At 46.5% G+C, this 17,686-nt stretch overlaps 1 protein-coding gene across 8 annotated transcripts in view; it reads left to right on the forward strand.

Moving 5' to 3' along the window:
* Positions 1 to 17,686, forward strand: part of WWP2 (WW domain containing E3 ubiquitin protein ligase 2) — a 176,815-nt gene that overhangs the window by 145,501 nt on the left and 13,628 nt on the right. For all 8 annotated transcript variants that reach the window (XM_055553490.1, XM_055553491.1, XM_055553493.1 and 5 more), the window contains 3 exons: positions 25 to 114; positions 9,258 to 9,432; positions 15,800 to 15,854. In XM_055553490.1, coding sequence (XP_055409465.1) covers positions 25 to 114; positions 9,258 to 9,432; positions 15,800 to 15,854 — 320 coding nt within the window. The remainder of the gene's footprint in view (positions 1 to 24; positions 115 to 9,257; positions 9,433 to 15,799; positions 15,855 to 17,686) is intronic.

Raw genomic sequence — 17,686 nt, forward strand, 5'->3', positions numbered from 1 at the left:
GCCTCCCTTGACTTTATTTTGCAGATGGGAGCAGCGAGAGCTCCCCAACGGGCGTGTCTATTATGTTGACCATAACACCAAGACCACCACCTGGGAGCGGCCTCTTCCTCCAGGGTAAGACTTGGACCAATGAGCCCCGAGGCTCTAGAACTGGCACCAAGAGTCCCCTATCGGCTTCTCCACCACTCTGCCACAATCATCTCTCAATTTCCCCCACTCTCCTCCTTTCTCTGTCTCTTTTCCCCTCCTCCCATAGTCCTGTTCTTCTGTGGTCTCTGCTCTCTCATTCCACTTTGCCTTCTCCCTCCATTTGTTGCCTTGGCCATGGGAGTTCTTTTCTTTCTTATTTATTTATTTAACTGCACTGGGTCTTTGTTGTGACATGCAGGATCTTCGACCTTTCTGGTGCATGTGGGATCTTTTAGGTGTATCACATGGGATCTAGTTCTGTGCCCAGGGATCAAACTCGGGCCCCCTGCATTGGGAGCATGGAGTCTTAGCTACTGGACCACCAACGTAATCCCCTGGCCCTGGGCTTTCTTAAGTGATATTCAGACCCCCATGGCTGTTGGGTTCTGGAGGAAGGAGGACTTGGGAGGCCTCTGAAGCCATTGGTCTCTCAGTGGCTTCAGACATTTCACCTGCAGAAATAACCTATAGAGTGCAGTTTTCAGTTTCAGCAGTTGTAGCAAAGTTTAGGGACATTTATTCTGGGTCCCTTGACTGCTTTTCCTACCCACTTTAATTCTGTTCTCATTTCTTAGGACATACTAGGATATTTAGAGCATCTATGGGGGGAATAGAGTGCACAAGGAAGCCAAGATAGAGAGGGTGTTGATGAGTTTCGCAGCACCCTGCGTCCCGCCAGCCCCCGGAGACAGTGTGCTGCGGCATTCGGCTGGGCTTTGTGAGAACGCAGCTAAGTTCTCCAAAACCCGAGGATAAGTGAGGCTTCCAAGTAAGGGAAGACTGTCCAAGTTCAAGGAGAAAGGGTTTGGTTCCCTGCCTGCCAGGGACAGAAAGTTCTTTCCACATGTGTCTCCCAGTCCTGAGAGCTTTTGAAAGGGAATGTATTCTGCTCTCAGGAAAGAATCACCAGTAGAGTAGCTATGAAGGCCTCCTATGCAGAACATGAACACTGACTTCCTCTTCTGAAGCTGGTGGAGGGAGAGGCTTTCAGAGTGGGCAGGGAGAGCCCTGTGCTCTGGTTTGTTCACCTGTCAGGCATGTGCTGGGCAAATACCACCCCATTTCCCAGTCCTACAGGTTTCCATGCATGGACTGCTTTTACTTTCAGTTTCCCTAGTAGAATGCTTGTGTTTTCCTTTCCTTCCTTGTCCTTGTGGAAGTCACACTCGTAATCCACCATCCTTAGTTCTCACCCCCCCCCCTTCGCTTTTCTTAAACGAAGAAAACCTCATTTATTTTATTTTTTCTACTATTTATTTATCTGGTTGTGTCAGGTCTTAGGTGTGTCACGTGGGATCTTTCGTTGCAGCACATAGACTCTCTACTTGTAGTGCGCAGGCTCAGTTGTTCCACGGCATGTGGGATCTTAGTTCCCCAATCAGGGATCAAGCCTGCATCCCTTGCATTGCAAGCCGGCTTCTTAACCACTGGACCACCAGGGAAGTCCCTGTTTTCTCCTTTGATTTAAAGTCCAAGGAACTTACCAAAGTTAAACGTTGACTTCTTAGAAAAAAGATTAAACATTTTATTATGGAAATTCTAGAAATATTCATATTGAAGTTTTCAAATGTGCACAAAGAATCCCCACACTCTCAACACCTAGCTGCAGTAATTATCATCTCAAGGCCATCCTTGTTTCATTACCAGGAGTTGGCAAACTGTGGACCTGTTGGCAAAATCCACCTGCCACCTGTTTTCATAAATGAAGTTTTATTGGAACATAGCCCCTCTCATTTGTTTACTTACGGTCCATGACTGCTCTCGTGCTCATTGGGAGAGTTGAGTAATTGTGACACAGACTGTATAGCCAGCAAAGACTAAAATATTTACTTTGCAACCCTTCGTAGAAGACATATGCTAACTCCTGCTCTGTCATCCTCGTTCACCCCTCCCCCACCCAATCTTAGATTATTTTGAAGCAAATCCCAGACATCATATTATTTCATCCAAATTTCAGTATACATGTCTAAAAAATGTCTCTTTTAAAAGTAAAACCACTGTATTTTTAAGTGTTTACCTACTACCATCAAATACCCAGTCAGTAGTCAGATTTCTCCAGTTGTCTCACAAATTAATCATCAACTTTTAACAGGATGTGTTGCACACTTGTACTTTGTGTGTTTACAGCACATAAAACTCTTTAAGTGTGCTGGTTGCTTGCCTCTTAACCTCTCTGGTTTATAAGTTACGGAAGCCTTGACCTGGTGAACGTATCATGATATCTAAATGAAGATATTTAATAGTGTCTTCTAAGAATGGCTGAGGATTTACTCTTGTTTAAGTGTTGAGGTGGGATACTAGAGCCAGCTTTCTTATTTTCGAGACAGTTACAATGATATTTTAAGAAAAAGATTCATTTATTTATTCTTGGCTGTGCTGGGTCTTTGTTGTGTGTGGGCTTTCTCTAGTTGTGACGGGCGTGGGCTACTCTTGTGGGGCACAGGCTCTAGGTGCTCGGGCTTCAGTAGTTGCAGTATGAGGGCTCCGTACTTGTGATGTGAGGGCTTAGTTGCTCTGTGGCATGTGCGATCTTCCTGGACAGGGATCAAATCGGTCTCTTGCATTGCAAGGTGGATTCTTAACCACTGGACCACCAGGAAAGCCCTGTAATGTTTTATTGGCTCAGCTCTGTGCCCTCTATAGCCCATGAGTTCTTCCTGAGCTTTAGGCCCTTTGAACTCCTGGCACTTAGTTCTATGATGTAATAGGGAACCTGGAGAGAACAGAATGCTCAAGCTTTCATTGCTAATTAATGGGAGAAGTTCTGCTCTAGGGAAGAATTGCCATGGTGCGAGCAATCTTGAAACTACAGATGGAGCCATTGCATTGTATCAGCAGTCCTAGTCATCCAGGAGCGAGACTGAGCCGAAAGCTTCACTTTATTGTCTGTCCCCTCTGTCTGACCCATGGGACTCTTGTATAAAGACCAGTCGTTTACATGTTTTATCCTCACATTGAGAATCATTATTCCAGTTAGAATAAAGGTTGAAATGCATATTGTCCTAACTTGTTCATAGCTTACAAAAGCTCTTGCCACTCAATAATACCATATGTGTTCCCTGATGGCTCAGAGGATAAAGCACCTGCCTGCCATGCGGGAGACTTGGGTTCGATCCCTGGGTTGGGAAGATCCCCTGGAGAAGGAAATGGCAACCCACTCCAGTATTCTTGCCTGGAGAATCCCAAGGACAGAGGAGCCTGGTGGGCTACAGTCCACAGGGTCGCAAAGAGTCAGACACGACTGAGCGAGTTCACTTCACTAAGAGAATAGCAGATGACACCACCCTTATGGCAGAAAGTGAAGAGGAACTAAAGAGCCTCTTGATGAAAGTGAAAGAGGAGAGTGAAAAGGTTGGCTTAAAGCTCAACATTCAGAAAATGAAGATCATGGCATCTGGTTCCATCACTTCATGGGAAATAGATGGGGAAACAGTAGAAACAGTGTCAGACTTTATTTTTCTGGGCTCCAAAATCACTGCAGATGGTGACTGCAGCCATGAAATTAAAAGACACTTACTCCTTGGAAGGAAAGTTATGACCAACCTAGATAGCATATTGAAAAGCAGAGACATTACTTTGCCAACAAAGGTCCGTCTAGTCAAGGCTATGGTTTTTCCAGCGGTCATGTATGGATGTGAGAGTTGGACTGTGAAGAAAGCTGAGCGCCGAAGAATTGATGCTTTTGAACTGTGGTGTTGGAGAAGACTCTTGAGAGTCCCTTGGACTGCAAGGAGATCCAACCAGTCCATTCTAAAGGAGATCAGCCCTGGTGTTCTTTGGAAGGAATGATGCTAAAGCTGAAACTCCAGTACTTTGGTCACCTCATGTGAAGGGTTGACTCATTGGAAAAGACTCTGATGCTGGGAGGGATTGGGGGCAGGAGGAAAAGGGGACGACAGACGATGAGATGGCTGGATGGCATCACCAACTCGATGGACGTTAGTTTGAGTGAACTCCGGGAGTTGGTGATGGACAGGGAGGCCTGGTGTGCTGTGATACATGGGGTTGCAAAGAGTCGGACACGACTGAGCGACTGAACTGAACTGAACTGAAGAGAGTAGATCTTAAAAGTTCTCATCACAGGAAAAAAGAATTGTAACCATGTGCAGCGACAAATGTTAACTACACTTACTGTGGTGATTGTTTTGCAATATATACAAATATTGAATCTTTATGTTGTAAAGATAAAACTTAAACCTCATATAATGTTACATGTCAATTAGATCTCAGTTAAAAAAAAAAGCAACCAGTCATTTTATCCAGGAGCAAAAAGTGTTGGACCTGGTAATTCATATGAGTGCAATGATTTGTCTTCAGACACTCTTAGGTGGTTCTCAGACCAGAGGTGAGCAGGGGGAATAGGCACTATAGAGCATGGTATTGGGGACCACTGTCACAGAGGACTCCAACTTGGGCTTTAAGAAAGGCTAGGGGTGGACTTCTGTGAAAAGAGGAAGGTGATCCAGGTTAGGGAAACAGTGTGAATGTGAAAAGCGCATTTAGGGAATGATACATGGAGCAGTTTTGGTGGAGTGGAGGGTTTGTGTGAAACAGAGATGATCAAAGTATGTCTAGTAAGGCCCTAGGGTTTGGTGCAGTTGCCCCCTGGAATCAAACAGCATGAAAGGGCCTCCAACTGCTGCTCTGTTTTTATCTATTGTAATTCTGTGTAAGATTTCACCTGCTATCAAGGGTGTGATTATGCTGTTTGACAGACTGAAATTCACCAATGCAGAGGACTTCTAGTTAAACATATGGATCAAACATGTTTATTTCCATTTCTTCTTGGAAACCCACTAAAATGGCAATAAAAGTTATTTAAAAAAGTATAATGATAAAGGCATGGAAGAGGAGAAAAAGCATATGGGAGATTGTAATCAAAGTTTAGTTGCTGGTAGAACTGAGAAAGCTGAAACCCAAGCTTCCAGTGTGGGGTTTCCACCCAAAAGACAGCCAGTCTGCACCATGGAGCCCTAGAAAGCCTCAGCCTTCAGGGACATACGGGGTATGTGTATGTGAATGTGTTACGTGTAATGACACTAAATACCTGAAGTTTAAAACTTGTGCAGGGAGCAGCTAGATTCCTAGGTTGTCAGCCATCACTCCCAACCTCCTGCCACACACATGTGTGCACACACACACACATGCAACCACATGGCTGCTGCTAATGTAAGAATTTCCTGGTAGAATAGAACCAGTGTGGCGAACATGGTCATAGCTGAAGGCAGAGATGAACTCAGGAAAAAGGGATTAAGTGAGAATGCTATCCTCAGGGAAAAGATTGGAAAGTTGTTGTTTTTTTTTTTTTTGCTGGGGTAGTGACAGGTGGTTCAGTTGGTAAAGAATCTGCCTGCAGTGAGGGAGACCTGGGTTCGACCCCTGGGTTGGGAAGATCCCTTGGAGAAGGGAATGGCTACCCACTCCAGTATTCTGGCCTGGAGAATCCTATGGACTGTATAGTCCATGGGGTCACAAAGAGTCAGACACGACTGAGGGATTTTCCCTTTCACTTTCTTTCAGTGACCAGTCTAAGGGGAGAAAACTATAGATCATGATATTTGAGGATCTTCAAGTGAAACAAGTGAGCAAATTCAGAAATCAGCTTTTAGACATGTTAGCACTCAGGAGGATTGATATAAAGCCATCATCAGATATGCAGGGTTTCAAAAAATTAACTTTGGTCCATCCTCTCTCAGAAACTCCTAGCTGTTTCCTTCCACCAGACAAGAAGAAACAGAGAAAGAAATCGTGAGATGCAGGACACAGGAGACTGACTCAGCTCAGGGGCCATGAGGAAGATGAAGGAGGATGACTTAGGACAGGAATGTAGAGCAGGCCTGGAGAACAACTGTCTGCCCCAGACAAAGGGTGCTGGACAGATGAGGCCAAGAGTTAAGTGACCCTGGTGGCACCTGCCCTGTCAAGAGTCTGGGGCTGAATTAGTGGCAGGTCCTTGAAGTCCAAGCTGAATAAAACATGCAGTTCTTAACTCTAGAGAAAAAGAAAAAGTTGTACAAGTAAGGATGTGTATGTATAGTATTCTAGAAAGTTATAATCCAAACCCCAAATATTGATTTAATGATGCTTTTCTAAATTGGGAGGACAGGAAAGGAGAGAGCTTTGTGTGTGTTAGCTGGTAGGGTACAAGAACTAATTCTTCAGCTTTGAGAGTGGCAAGTCCATAGTAATCTCTGACTTGGCAGAAATCAAGAAATTATGGAGTAAGCATTTATTTGGAAGATACAATCAAGAGTTGAAGGTAATTGTTGCCCCCGGGAAGCAGAATTCAGCAATGGGGAAGAGGGCAGGAGACACTGGATTTCATTGTCTCTCCTGTAGTACTGTTTGTGTTTCAAACTGTAGATACATGATTCCTTTGCTAACAACTAAAAATAAATAAAGATCACCAGTTGGGAGAATTTATGAGAAAGGTGGGAAGGTTCCAGGTTATTGTGAGCCTTAAATACTAATTTGACAGTTTGACTCCAGCATTTCATAAAGGGTCAGTCTGCTGGGGTTACCCTGATGGTAGTTTATGGGCTAGATTGCATGGGAAGGTTCATTCAAGGATACTTGGACATGAAAATGGAAAGTCAAGGACAGGGAGACAAAATAAAAAGAAGCCCTGAGGCTGAGCGGCTTACTGACATCAGTGAGAAAGGGAAAGTCAGGAATGATGGTGTGGTTGCATTCCTGGGTGGTGGACTGATGGAAGGAAGACTGTGGAAGATTCAGGTGTGGGGCGAGAATGATGGTGTTTAGGTGAATCCAGAGTGATGGCTGATCATGAAAGCAAGGCAGTCCAGCAGGCAGAATCCATGCACAATCCAGGAACGGGCCTTGGGAGGTGAAGAGAAGCCAATTTTAGGGAGCCTTTCAGTTTGAAAGAGTCATTGAAGAGGCGGCAGCAAAAGTCAGCTAGGAGGCTAACCCTGAAAGCTGATGAAAGTATCAGTCAGCCCAAAGCATTATAATCTTGTGAGTAAGATCAGAATTCAGAGATGGTGTGAGAAGGTAGTCAGGGAACAGAGACCCTCTGACACTTTGGAGTCATCCAGTGTGATCCATTGTGGGTTCCTTTTTTCACTGGGTGAATCCTGTTTTCTTCAGTAGTATCTCCATCTTATCTTCTTGAAACTCCTTTTCTCCCCCTTCTCGTTTCAGACTTATAATGGAAAATTCAGGCATACACCAAATTTGAGAGAATAGTACAATAACTCCCTTGTAACCATAGCCTGGTTCTAACAGTTAGTAAGATTTTGTTTCATCTGACCTCCCACTCTTTAGGGGAGGCAACTGATGAATTGTCCAGCAAGTCCCAGTCATCCTATCCTTTGATCTATAAATATACCACATACGCCTCTAATAGATGAGATTAAAAAAAAAAAAAATCAGAATACCATTATCCCAACATAATTAGCAGGACTTCTGTTACCTCATGTCACGTGCAGTCTGTGTTCCATTTCCCCCGATTGTCTTAAAAACATTTTCACACTTGCTTTGTTTGAATCAGATCCAAACTCAAGATCAACACATTGCTTTTGGCTGATAATCTCATAAGTCTCTCTTAATCTGTAAGTTCCTTTAACCTTTTCTTTTTTTTTTTTTTTAAACTATATATTTGTTGACAATGTTGGACATCTGTCTTGTAGAAATTCTCACATAATGAACGTGGCTGATTGTGATTCCTGGTGTTGTGTTATACATGCTCCTTTATTCCTTATCTTTCCTGGCAAACTGGTCATTAGATGTGGAGGCTTCATTAGATTTAAATTCATTTTTTAAAAATTGAAATATAATTTACGCACAGTGAGATAAACATATCTCTGTTATGCAGTTCACTGAGTTTTGGCAAATGCATACATTCATGTCACGCACACTCCATCAAAATGTAAAATGTTTCTCTCACCCTGCAGAGCTCCCTTTCTTACTTTCTTTTGATCACTTCTTCACCATATATGTGGAAATCAAGCTACACCTACCAAGCACAGCTGAGAATTTTCACTCCCTGTTCTAGCCCTGCCTTGCCCGTGGATATTTTAGCGCCAACTTTGGAAGATTGCTTCCTCACTAAAGATAACATGGAGAGTCCTGCTGTCTTTTGCACCAACTCTTCCTATGACCAGTCAATATATTTTTGCTGGCATCTTATGTCAGGACAGTTTCAGTTGCAAGGAAGAAAAATTTGGATCTAAATTGGCTTGAATAATGAAGAGATTTCACTGTCTCATGATCCTAAAAATTCTAGACATAGATCCTGGTTTCAAGGGAACCATGATCCAATGGTTCAAATGGTATCCCCAGGGGACTGGCTTTTTTCCTCCATTTTTCTGCTCTGCCATCCACTGGGTCAACTTCATATTGTGTTTGGGTCCAGGATGTTAGCCAGTCCCAGCACTGCATGCTTTCTCAATCACATCTGGCAAGGAAGACTACATTTTTCCCACTGTAAGTACTAAAAATTATGAGATTCACCCTGATTGGTTCGACATAGGTCACATGCCCACTCCCGGTCCAGTCAGCCATTCAACTCCAGGGTCAGGAGTATAGTCGGCTGCCCCAGAGCCACTTGGATCTCTGACATGGAATCCAGGGCCTGTTGGTAGAAGAGACTGGTTGGGGCTTCCCTGGTGGTCCAGTGGTTAAGACTTCACCTTCCAGTGTAGGGCGTGTGGGTTTGATTCCTGGTCAGGAAGCTAAGATCCCACAGGCCTCATGGTCAAAAACCCAGAACATAAGCAACAGAGGCAATCTTGTATCAAATTCAATAAAGACTTTAAAAAAAGTTCACATTAAAAAAAAATCTTTAAATGTTAAAAAAAAAAAAAAAAAAGATTGAGATTGGTTGCTGCAGGGGCAACCACAGATGTCTGTTAGAATCATCCTGGCCCCCAAAGCGTCTGTGACTGGGCCCTACCTGGCTCTGCCTCCCTGGAGCAACCAAGCTCCTGGGCCAGACCCTACACCAGACCTTTCCTCGCCATCCTCCTTGCCAGCCTGCCCAATTTCTCTATGTGAGCCTAGGGGTGAGGTGGTCACCGTGTTCACGCGGAGCTTGATGTTTTCAGCTGGGAGAAACGCACAGACCCCCGCGGCAGGTTCTACTATGTGGACCACAACACCCGGACCACCACATGGCAGCGCCCCACAGCTGAGTACGTGCGGAACTACGAGCAGTGGCAGTCCCAACGCAACCAGCTCCAGGGCGCCATGCAGCACTTCAGCCAAAGGTTCCTCTACCAGGTGAGACGCGGGGGCCGGCCGCAGGGCGGAGGGCGAGCCTCCTGGCGCTGTGAAACAGGCAGCTTCACACATTCTCCTTCCACCTGTTCTGTTGAGTAGGGAAAATGGTGGGTAGAAATGTCAGTGCTCTGACCCTGGAGATTTTACTCATTACAACGAAATTCCTCAAAACTCCGGCATTTCTAACTTAGTGACTCAGTGTCTAGCTTCTGTATTTATGGGCTCAGTACCTGTGTCTGTAACCGAATTTCCCATCTTCCTTCTGAGACTGGATTTCTCTTCCGGTCCTTCCATCCAGGTCCATTTATCCTGCCTTGAGACCTGAAGGTCACTGTGACCTCTCCCATACCTCACCTTTTCAGATCTTTATTATCTGACAGATTCTAAAAGCTGGAGGGACTTGAATGTTCGCCTGGATCTGGGGATGGGCAAACTATGGCCTCTGGACCAAATTGGCCCCCATCTGGTTTTGTAAATTAAAGTTTTATTGGAACACATGTACACTCGGTAGTCAAGGTTTTGACTGTGGCTGCTTTTGTGCTGCAGTGACAGAGCTGAGTAGCCGCAACAGAGACCAGGTGGCCCATAAAGTCTAAAATAGTTTTTTTATGGCTGTTTACAGAAAAATTGTATGGATCCACCGGTCTAGATCAACTTTCTTCTCTCTGATTGTTGATTTTCCCCTTCTCCTCCCACCTGGAAGGTGAAGGCAGCCTTGGGATTGTCTCTTTGCTGGCATCTCTCTGATCTGTGCTGTTTTGAGCAGAGCTGTCTTCAAATATCACTGTCATTTTGTCACTTTTTAAAAAAATCGCTGTGGAGGGTTTAAGGAAAGGGGGCTTTGCTCTGAATTGATCACTGGTTCAAAACCTTCTGTGGCCATTACCTTCAGAATAACATTAAAATTTTCTAGTCCAGGATTCAGAGTTTTGTGGTCCTGTGTCCCTTTAGGAACTTTCCTTCCTGGGTCTCTGTCTCACTGGAGCCCTTCCCAGCAACCCAGTGCCTGGTGGGGAGCCTCTTTGACAGAGAGGTGGGATTCTCAAGTTGTAACTCTGATTGCATTTTCTCTGAGCCTCTTGAATTTGAAGCTTGGGATCTGTAATATGGAACCTGTACGAGGTGTGGTATACTGGAGGTTGGAAACTTGTTGAGCTGGTCTATGATATTACCATGTTTAACAAACATTATTTCTATTTGAATTGAACTTCAACCCTACAACTCATGTCTAAGTGCTCAGAAAACCTGTAATTCCAGTTAACTGAATAGCATTCATCATCAGCTTTGCCATCATTTCCACCTCTTTCTCTGTTCACCCAAAGCATGAGCCACCGCATCAACCATAAGACATTGCCCTTGGCTGGCTTGTTACTTCTTTTGTTCGTGGGGGCTGACTGCTCACCATATAGTGTTTGCTTAGTATGAATGAGCAGAAAGTCTGCTGTTTGTCACATTGAGTTGCCTCCAAGGTCAGCTTGATGTCTGTCTACACCCGCGCCCCGTGGTGTGTACTGAGTTCAGCATCTATACTGCTGGGCATCTGGCTGCCCACTCCACAGCCCCTCTACATATGCTGGGTATCACGTTCTGGCATGTTTCAAAATTGGGTAGACTCTGACCCTTCCCTGCATTTCAGAAATGATTCCTCTTGAGTTGGGCCCCAAGGACTTTCCCTGCCATTTCTTTGGGTGGTCGTGGCTGCAAAACTGGGATGGTCTGAGCAGCTTTGTCCTTTGACTTAGAGACAAGGACGCATTTTAGGAGCCTTGCATAGTTTTGTCTCCCTGCTTACCCACTTTCTCAAATTGAAAAAGAAAAATCCATTGAAGGGCTCCTTCTCCCGCTTCCCTTCCCACACACCGAGTGGGTTCTGTCAGTTGGCCCAGATGTTTGGTGTGTGAAAGGGAAGATTCTGGAGCTCACGTCTGCTTGTGCTTTTGGAGGCCTCATCCCCCTCGCCTGCCTCTCTCATTTCAGCAACACCGTTCTGGGCCTGCAGAGGTAGAACTTTGACTTGGAGTGTCCCCTGAAAGTAAAAGTTCAGTGCTTAAAATAAAAAAGTCCGTTCTGAGTCCTCTAACACGGTTTCCTCAGTGCGGCTGGGGATCCAGGAGGGTTCTAGATGGAGTGATGATGCCCTTTTCTCCCTGAAACAAGACTCATGTTGAAAAATGGGCAGGCCTCTTTTTTTTGGGTCAGCTCTCAATGTCTCTCTGTTGACTTCCCTCCTCTTTGGAATTGGTTTACCCGTCTTGTTTGCTGTGGTGCCATGTCCTGGTTACAAGGAAGAAGAGTCGCTTTCATAGAGTTATTCTGGGGTTTGGCCTTGGCCCAGGGTTTGACTCGGAAGACTTAAGAACTGATACTGTAGCAGCGCTTCCCCTCCCCCCCCTCCTCCTCCTCCGCCCCTGCTGCTGCTGCTGACGCTCCTGGGCCAAAACCAGACCTCATTCTTCTTTGCTGCCCTGCAGAGAACATGAACTATACAGTTTGACGTGGGAAGTCTAGGGAATCCCAGATGGCAGCCTCCTGCAATTCCTTCCAGCCTCAACACACACCTTTTTCTATCTCTCTGTTACTGTTCCTTTACTTCTTTTTAAAAATTAATTAATTAAGCATATGGGATCTAGCTCTCTGACCAGGGATTGAACCCGGGCCTCCTGCATTGGGAGCACAGAGTCTTAACCACTGGACCACCAGGGAAGTCCCGATCATTCTTTTTTTAAAAAAAATATTTATTTATTTTGGCTGCACCAGGTCTCAGTTGCAGCATGCAGGATCTTCAGTCTTTGTTGTGGCTTGCGGGTTCTTTAGTTGTGGCATGTGGGATCTAGTTCCTTGATCAGGGATGGAACCTGGGCCCCTGCCTTGGGAGCATGGAGTCTTAGCCACTGGACCACCAGGGAAGTCCCTCGGTCCCTTATTTCTGACACGTTTCCCTCTCCTGATGCTCCAGAGTGCCTTTGTTACTTGTGATCATCACATGCACACTTGTGTTTGACCCATGCTGTCTTGCTTTGCCATCTGTTTTCGTGGTCTTGCTGCCGTCCACAGAGCAAGCCCAGCCTGTTCCTGTGCATCTTCTAATTGCAAAAGGACCCTGCTCGCAGCCTGCTGCCATTTCTGTGGCCACTCCTCCTCCTCCTCTGCCACATGAATCCTCCCCTAATAATCAGAGGAGAACAGCCAGTGTCAGCAAGACCGAAACACATCACTCTGTGGCTGCTAACGTGTGACGCAAAAGTGCTCTATGCAGAAACAGTGTTTCTTACTCTGTAAAGAGTCCCTTGGATCAAATTCTCAAGCCACCTGAGGTTTTTTCTGCGCCTACTGGTTGCATCCTTTAAAAAAAAGAAAAGAAAGGAGCCTGCCTTCCACACTGTAACCTCTGTGCTCTCCCCAGAATTTGTCTTGCCCTCGGCTGTATTTGCTAGACATTCTTTATTTCTGAGTTGGTATCTTAAAATATTACTGGAAATTATCGCTCAGTCCCTGAGGAACTTGAACTCACATGAGCCCTCTGGCTCATGGCCTGCACCCCAGTTCTCCCCACCCAGGGACGGTTACCAGGAAAATCATTCAACAGCGTTCCTTTCTCTTCCTGATAATAAAGGAAGCTATCTTGGTCTCTTGGGGTCACTGGCACACCCCAGGGTCCCCCATCTGCCAGCAGTCTCCCCACGCCCCTCTGTGCTCTCCCGGCTGTGCTCCAGGTAGCACTTGCGATCTCTTGTTTCAGGGGAAGGTGTGGAAGAAGAAGAGAAGGGGCAGGTGATTGGCTCATTGCAGACATGGGATTTTGGGGTTTGGGTTTGCTGGCCAGCAAATATAGATTTTAATTTTTTTAATGTCTCCTTGGCTTCTTTCATCTCCTCTAAACATATTTCAAGTTGTACTGTATACATTAGGGAAGAAATATCTGAAATAATCAAGTGCTTTGCTTTAACTGTTAAGAGGTAAAATCATGAGTGTCAGCTTCCACTGACCCGTTTCATATATTTGCTCATGTTTATCAGTCTCTGGCTTCTCTCCCTTCCTCTCTCTCTTCCCCTGACCCCGTGCTGGGGAGGGGGTGATCTAATAGGATGAGAATGAGAGCATACCAAAGGCATTTGTCAGAAAAACCACCTGGATGAGAAAGAGTTAACATCGTGTAAAGTTTCTGACATTAAAAGAAGGCAAAGCCTAAGAAAGGGGCCTGTAAACATTTTTTTTTTTAACTTTATTTACTTATTTATGCTGTAGCGTGCAGTATGCGGGGTCTTAGTTTCCTGACTAGGGATCACACCCATGCCCCCTGCATTGGAATTGCAGTGTCTTAACCACTGTGCCAACAGGGAAGCCCCACACATTTTTCATTTCTAGTTCAGTACAGGTCACAGAGGCTGTGAGGAAAGACCTTTTGGTGTATTGATTTGTAGAATTAGACAGGAGATGACTGTAAGCCCACTGAAGCCTGGTTGGTACCAGTTGGGAGCTAATTTCCCATCAGAGCTCCTGGATGCTTTGCAGATCATTTGTTTACTCTGAAAACAAAACAAAATAAACAATAACAAAAACACAGAAAAATAAGCAAAAAAAAAAAAAAAAACCCACCACCAAAAATTACATCAAATTCTGCTGCTTTTAATTTCTTGAAATAATCTTTCCTGTAGTCCTTCCCTTTTGCAAGGACGTTCATTGCTCTAGCTCAGTGCTCACCCACTGCTTTCTGTTTGGCTTCATTATCTGAAGCGCATGTGTGTTTCACAAGGTGGTTGCTTTCCTTCGTTGCCGAGTATAGCTACGAAAAAGTCAGAGGAGCTTGGATTTTATGAGATGCTGACTCCCCTCATTTCCCCACCTCCACACACACACACCAAAAAAAAAAAACCTCTGTGAATTTGGGAGGTGTTTTTTTCCCCCCAGTAACCATCAGACAAATCTGAATTGTGGTGACAAGCGTAAGGTTGAGGGCAACATGCTCCAAATTGAGGACAGCCTAGCGTCCCACACCTTGGAGCAGTCTCACCCTGCCTCTGCTGAAAGGTGACTCCGTTCCATCAAGGGACCTGTGGTTTCCAGACTTAAACGTCTTTGTTGCAACTTGATTTGGAAGAGAGGCCTGTGTCGCCACCACCTCGGAAAGAAAGTTGCTCTGTCATTTCAGCTGGGGGTGGAAGGGGTTTCGTTGGCCGTTGAGTTCTACCAATGTTTTCTCAAGCTGAGACTGAGCTCCATTCATTCTCCTGCCCGTGTGTGGCTCCATCGGCCCCAGACGGGGCCAGCCAGGCAGCCCGAAGTCTGCACTGAGAACTTGATCCCCCTAACATAGCGATTAAATTTTAGTAAGTGAAATAAAAATGCTTCGGCGAGAGAGAAGAAGAAGAAGAAGAAGAAAAAAAAAAACAACAGAAAGAGAGAAAGCAAGCAGGGAACAATGCTTGTTTTATTTCACTCTGAAGAGTCTTTGACAGCACCCCCTTCCCTGCAGGATATGAGAACTCTCGGGCCGCTGCAGCCTAGCCCCAGGGACCCCACAGCAGAATTAGGCAGGGGCTGGGGGGCTCTAATGTAAACAGTGACCCTCAAGGCCTGGAGTCAGCCTCCCCAACCCTGCTTCTTTCTTTCTTTCTCCTGTCTCCCCTTCTCTCTCACCACCTCGCCCCCAGCCCCACCTCCCCAGACAGGCGCCCACAGAACACTGAACAACTTCAGGTTCAGGCCGGAGGAGAATAAAGGTGCTTTGTGAAGGGAAGCCAAGCGTTCCTGGGGGAGGTGAGGGGCCTGGGGCCTGAATGTGCCCTCAGTCCGTCGCACACACGGCTGCTCCCTCTCCCTGCGCACCCAGGAGTGGGGTGGAGGGAGGAGGGCCCAGCCCCCAGCCAGGAAGCTCTGGGCGTGGGCAGGGCTTGTGGGAATGATTTCATTGGAAAGGCCTGCGATATTTTTTCCCCTCCCGTGTGTGGTTCTTGGAGAAAGTTGGAGGTGGTGGTGGTGATTTCAGTCGCCTTGGCTGCCCTGAGCAGGAGCTGAGAGGAGGCACCAGGCCGAGCTTGCCGGTCCCACTTCGGGCCCTCCTGCCACGCCTGGGGCCCGCTCTGGGCCTCGGCTCACCTTCACCTGCACACCTCTCCCTCCCCCTCGCTCCACCCTCTTCACTACCTGTCCCGGCCCTCAGTGTGCAGGGTTCTTTTGGGGTTTTTTCCTTCGAAGAAGAAGAAGACTTTGGAGAGGAGCAGAGGCCACCTAAGGCCCCACTGTCTGCTCTGCAAAGTGCTGAAATGTGGAAACTAGTCCTTGGCAGTTTTAATTTTGATCGATTGGTTTATTTTTATCCAGCGGCTTTTTTTTTAACCCCTGTGTTTTGCTGTGTTTCTGTGTTTAGTCTTCGAGTGCTTCCACTGACCATGACCCACTGGGCCCGCTCCCTTCCGGCTGGGGTAAGTATTGAGTTCTCTGTTCTGTACCCTCAGGGCGTCAGCTGATGGCTCCATGGCGCTCTGTCCTCTTTCCCCATGCGTCTTCCTCATTCTCCTGCCTCCGTTCCCCTGTTTCGACTCTTTCCAGCACACCCTCCAGGGATGCCCAGCTGAAACAGTTGCAGGCGATGGGGCTGGAAGGTGGGGAAAATAGCCGAGTTCTCCTGCACCCCTGGAACACCTCCTCCGCCGTCAGTGCAGGGGCCTGACCCTATGCAAGAAATGTCCCAGCAGCCATGGGACTGTTGGGTTGCAGTGCTGACTTTCAGGGTGCCCCCTCAAGAATCCATCCTATGTGATGAAGGCATTGTGACACTGGCTGATTCCTAGATGCATTTGTAGGTCTGTGGCTGTCTGCCGAGACACCTTACCATACCTTTCTTTGCAGTTGAGATGGTGGAGGACTTCAGCTCGATTTTGAATCATGGAAGCCATCTTTTTACTTGTGATAAATGGCTGTGAAAGGGGCCAGAGGGAAGCAGATGAGAGAGTTGAGTGTGGGCTGCTGACATTAGGAAAGTGTACCATTGCTAGTTTATAATGCCATGCTGGATTCTCCCTGTCACTGGAGAATCCCAAGTCCTTCGTGTCGTTGGCCAGTAATGAGTTAGAGGGATGGACAGCCGTGACCTGAGAGAGATGGTGGGCCTTATGACTATTTTGGGAAGGAGTGGCTGTGCCAAAAGCGGTCATGAGAGATGGTGGGACTCAGCGCATTCTGCAGCTCTGATCTGGGTCAGGGTTTTGTTCAGTATGTATGCCGAGAGTCCTTGGGAGCTGAAGAGGGCAGACTTTGCAAAACTTGGCATATGTCGGGTTTAATTTGTTTGTTAGGTCTGCAGGAGACAGTGGACACCGGTTCGGTGGTGTTCACAGGTGGTGTGAAGTTGGGCAGGGGTGTGCTTCCCAGCAAAGGAGCTGACAATGATAGGATGAGCATCGCCTGGAAAGTGCAGCTTATGAGCTGGATCCTGTTGATGCAGACGCAACTACTGCCTGGTCGTAATTTATGGGGTTACATCAACCCCCAGAGACCCCGAGGGTATCATTTAGTCAATTACCACTGCATTCCAGGGCACTGCAAAGACCCTCTAGTCCTTCTAGTGGGATATATCTGTTAGTGAGGTCCCCCATTTAGTTCTTGATTTTCAGCTCAGGAATCCCTTAGGCATACAGGTGATCCATCTGACTCCCTGAAAGGATGAAAGGTCATAGTTCATTGTTGTCTCAGAGTTTGACAGCAAGTCAAACAGGAGCGGGTCAAATAGGTTCCCTGGCTGGGCAGGAAAGGACTCATCAGATGAAATGAGAATTGTGTAAAGCTATCTGGCAGACCCTGTGACCTACAGTGGGGATCCCAGAGTTGTTCCTGGATCCCTAGAGTCAAGTGGTTTGTTTCCATACCAGTTCTGCTAAATGATGGTCATCAAGTAGGAGCTGCAGTGGGGTCTTGAGAACAGCTCCCAGATGCCAGGTGTGAAATAGCTGAGATGGGAATAGGAGCCATGGCTGGAGTCAGCAGTATTTTATGAGTGATCAGGAAAACACACAAGACTGTGATGATGTGAAACTGAGAGGAAAAGGAGCGTCTGGCCAAGGGCCCGGGAACCTTCCTGATGGAGTCCTCTGGGCTTTGTGTTGGCTTCCCCAGGGCCCGTCTCCCCAGGGAGAGTTAAGAGTCTAAGAGTAGCAAAACCAGAGGAGAGTTGCGTTTAGGGCAAGCCTGCTGTTGAGTCTACTGTGCTCAGTCCCGGGTCCCTTTCTGCTCCTCCGGCAGAGACTCCACGTTCTCC

The sequence above is a fragment of the Bubalus kerabau genome, chromosome 17 (genome assembly GCF_029407905.1).
Source record: "Bubalus kerabau isolate K-KA32 ecotype Philippines breed swamp buffalo chromosome 17, PCC_UOA_SB_1v2, whole genome shotgun sequence".
In the NCBI taxonomy this organism is placed as follows: domain Eukaryota; kingdom Metazoa; phylum Chordata; class Mammalia; order Artiodactyla; family Bovidae; genus Bubalus; species Bubalus kerabau.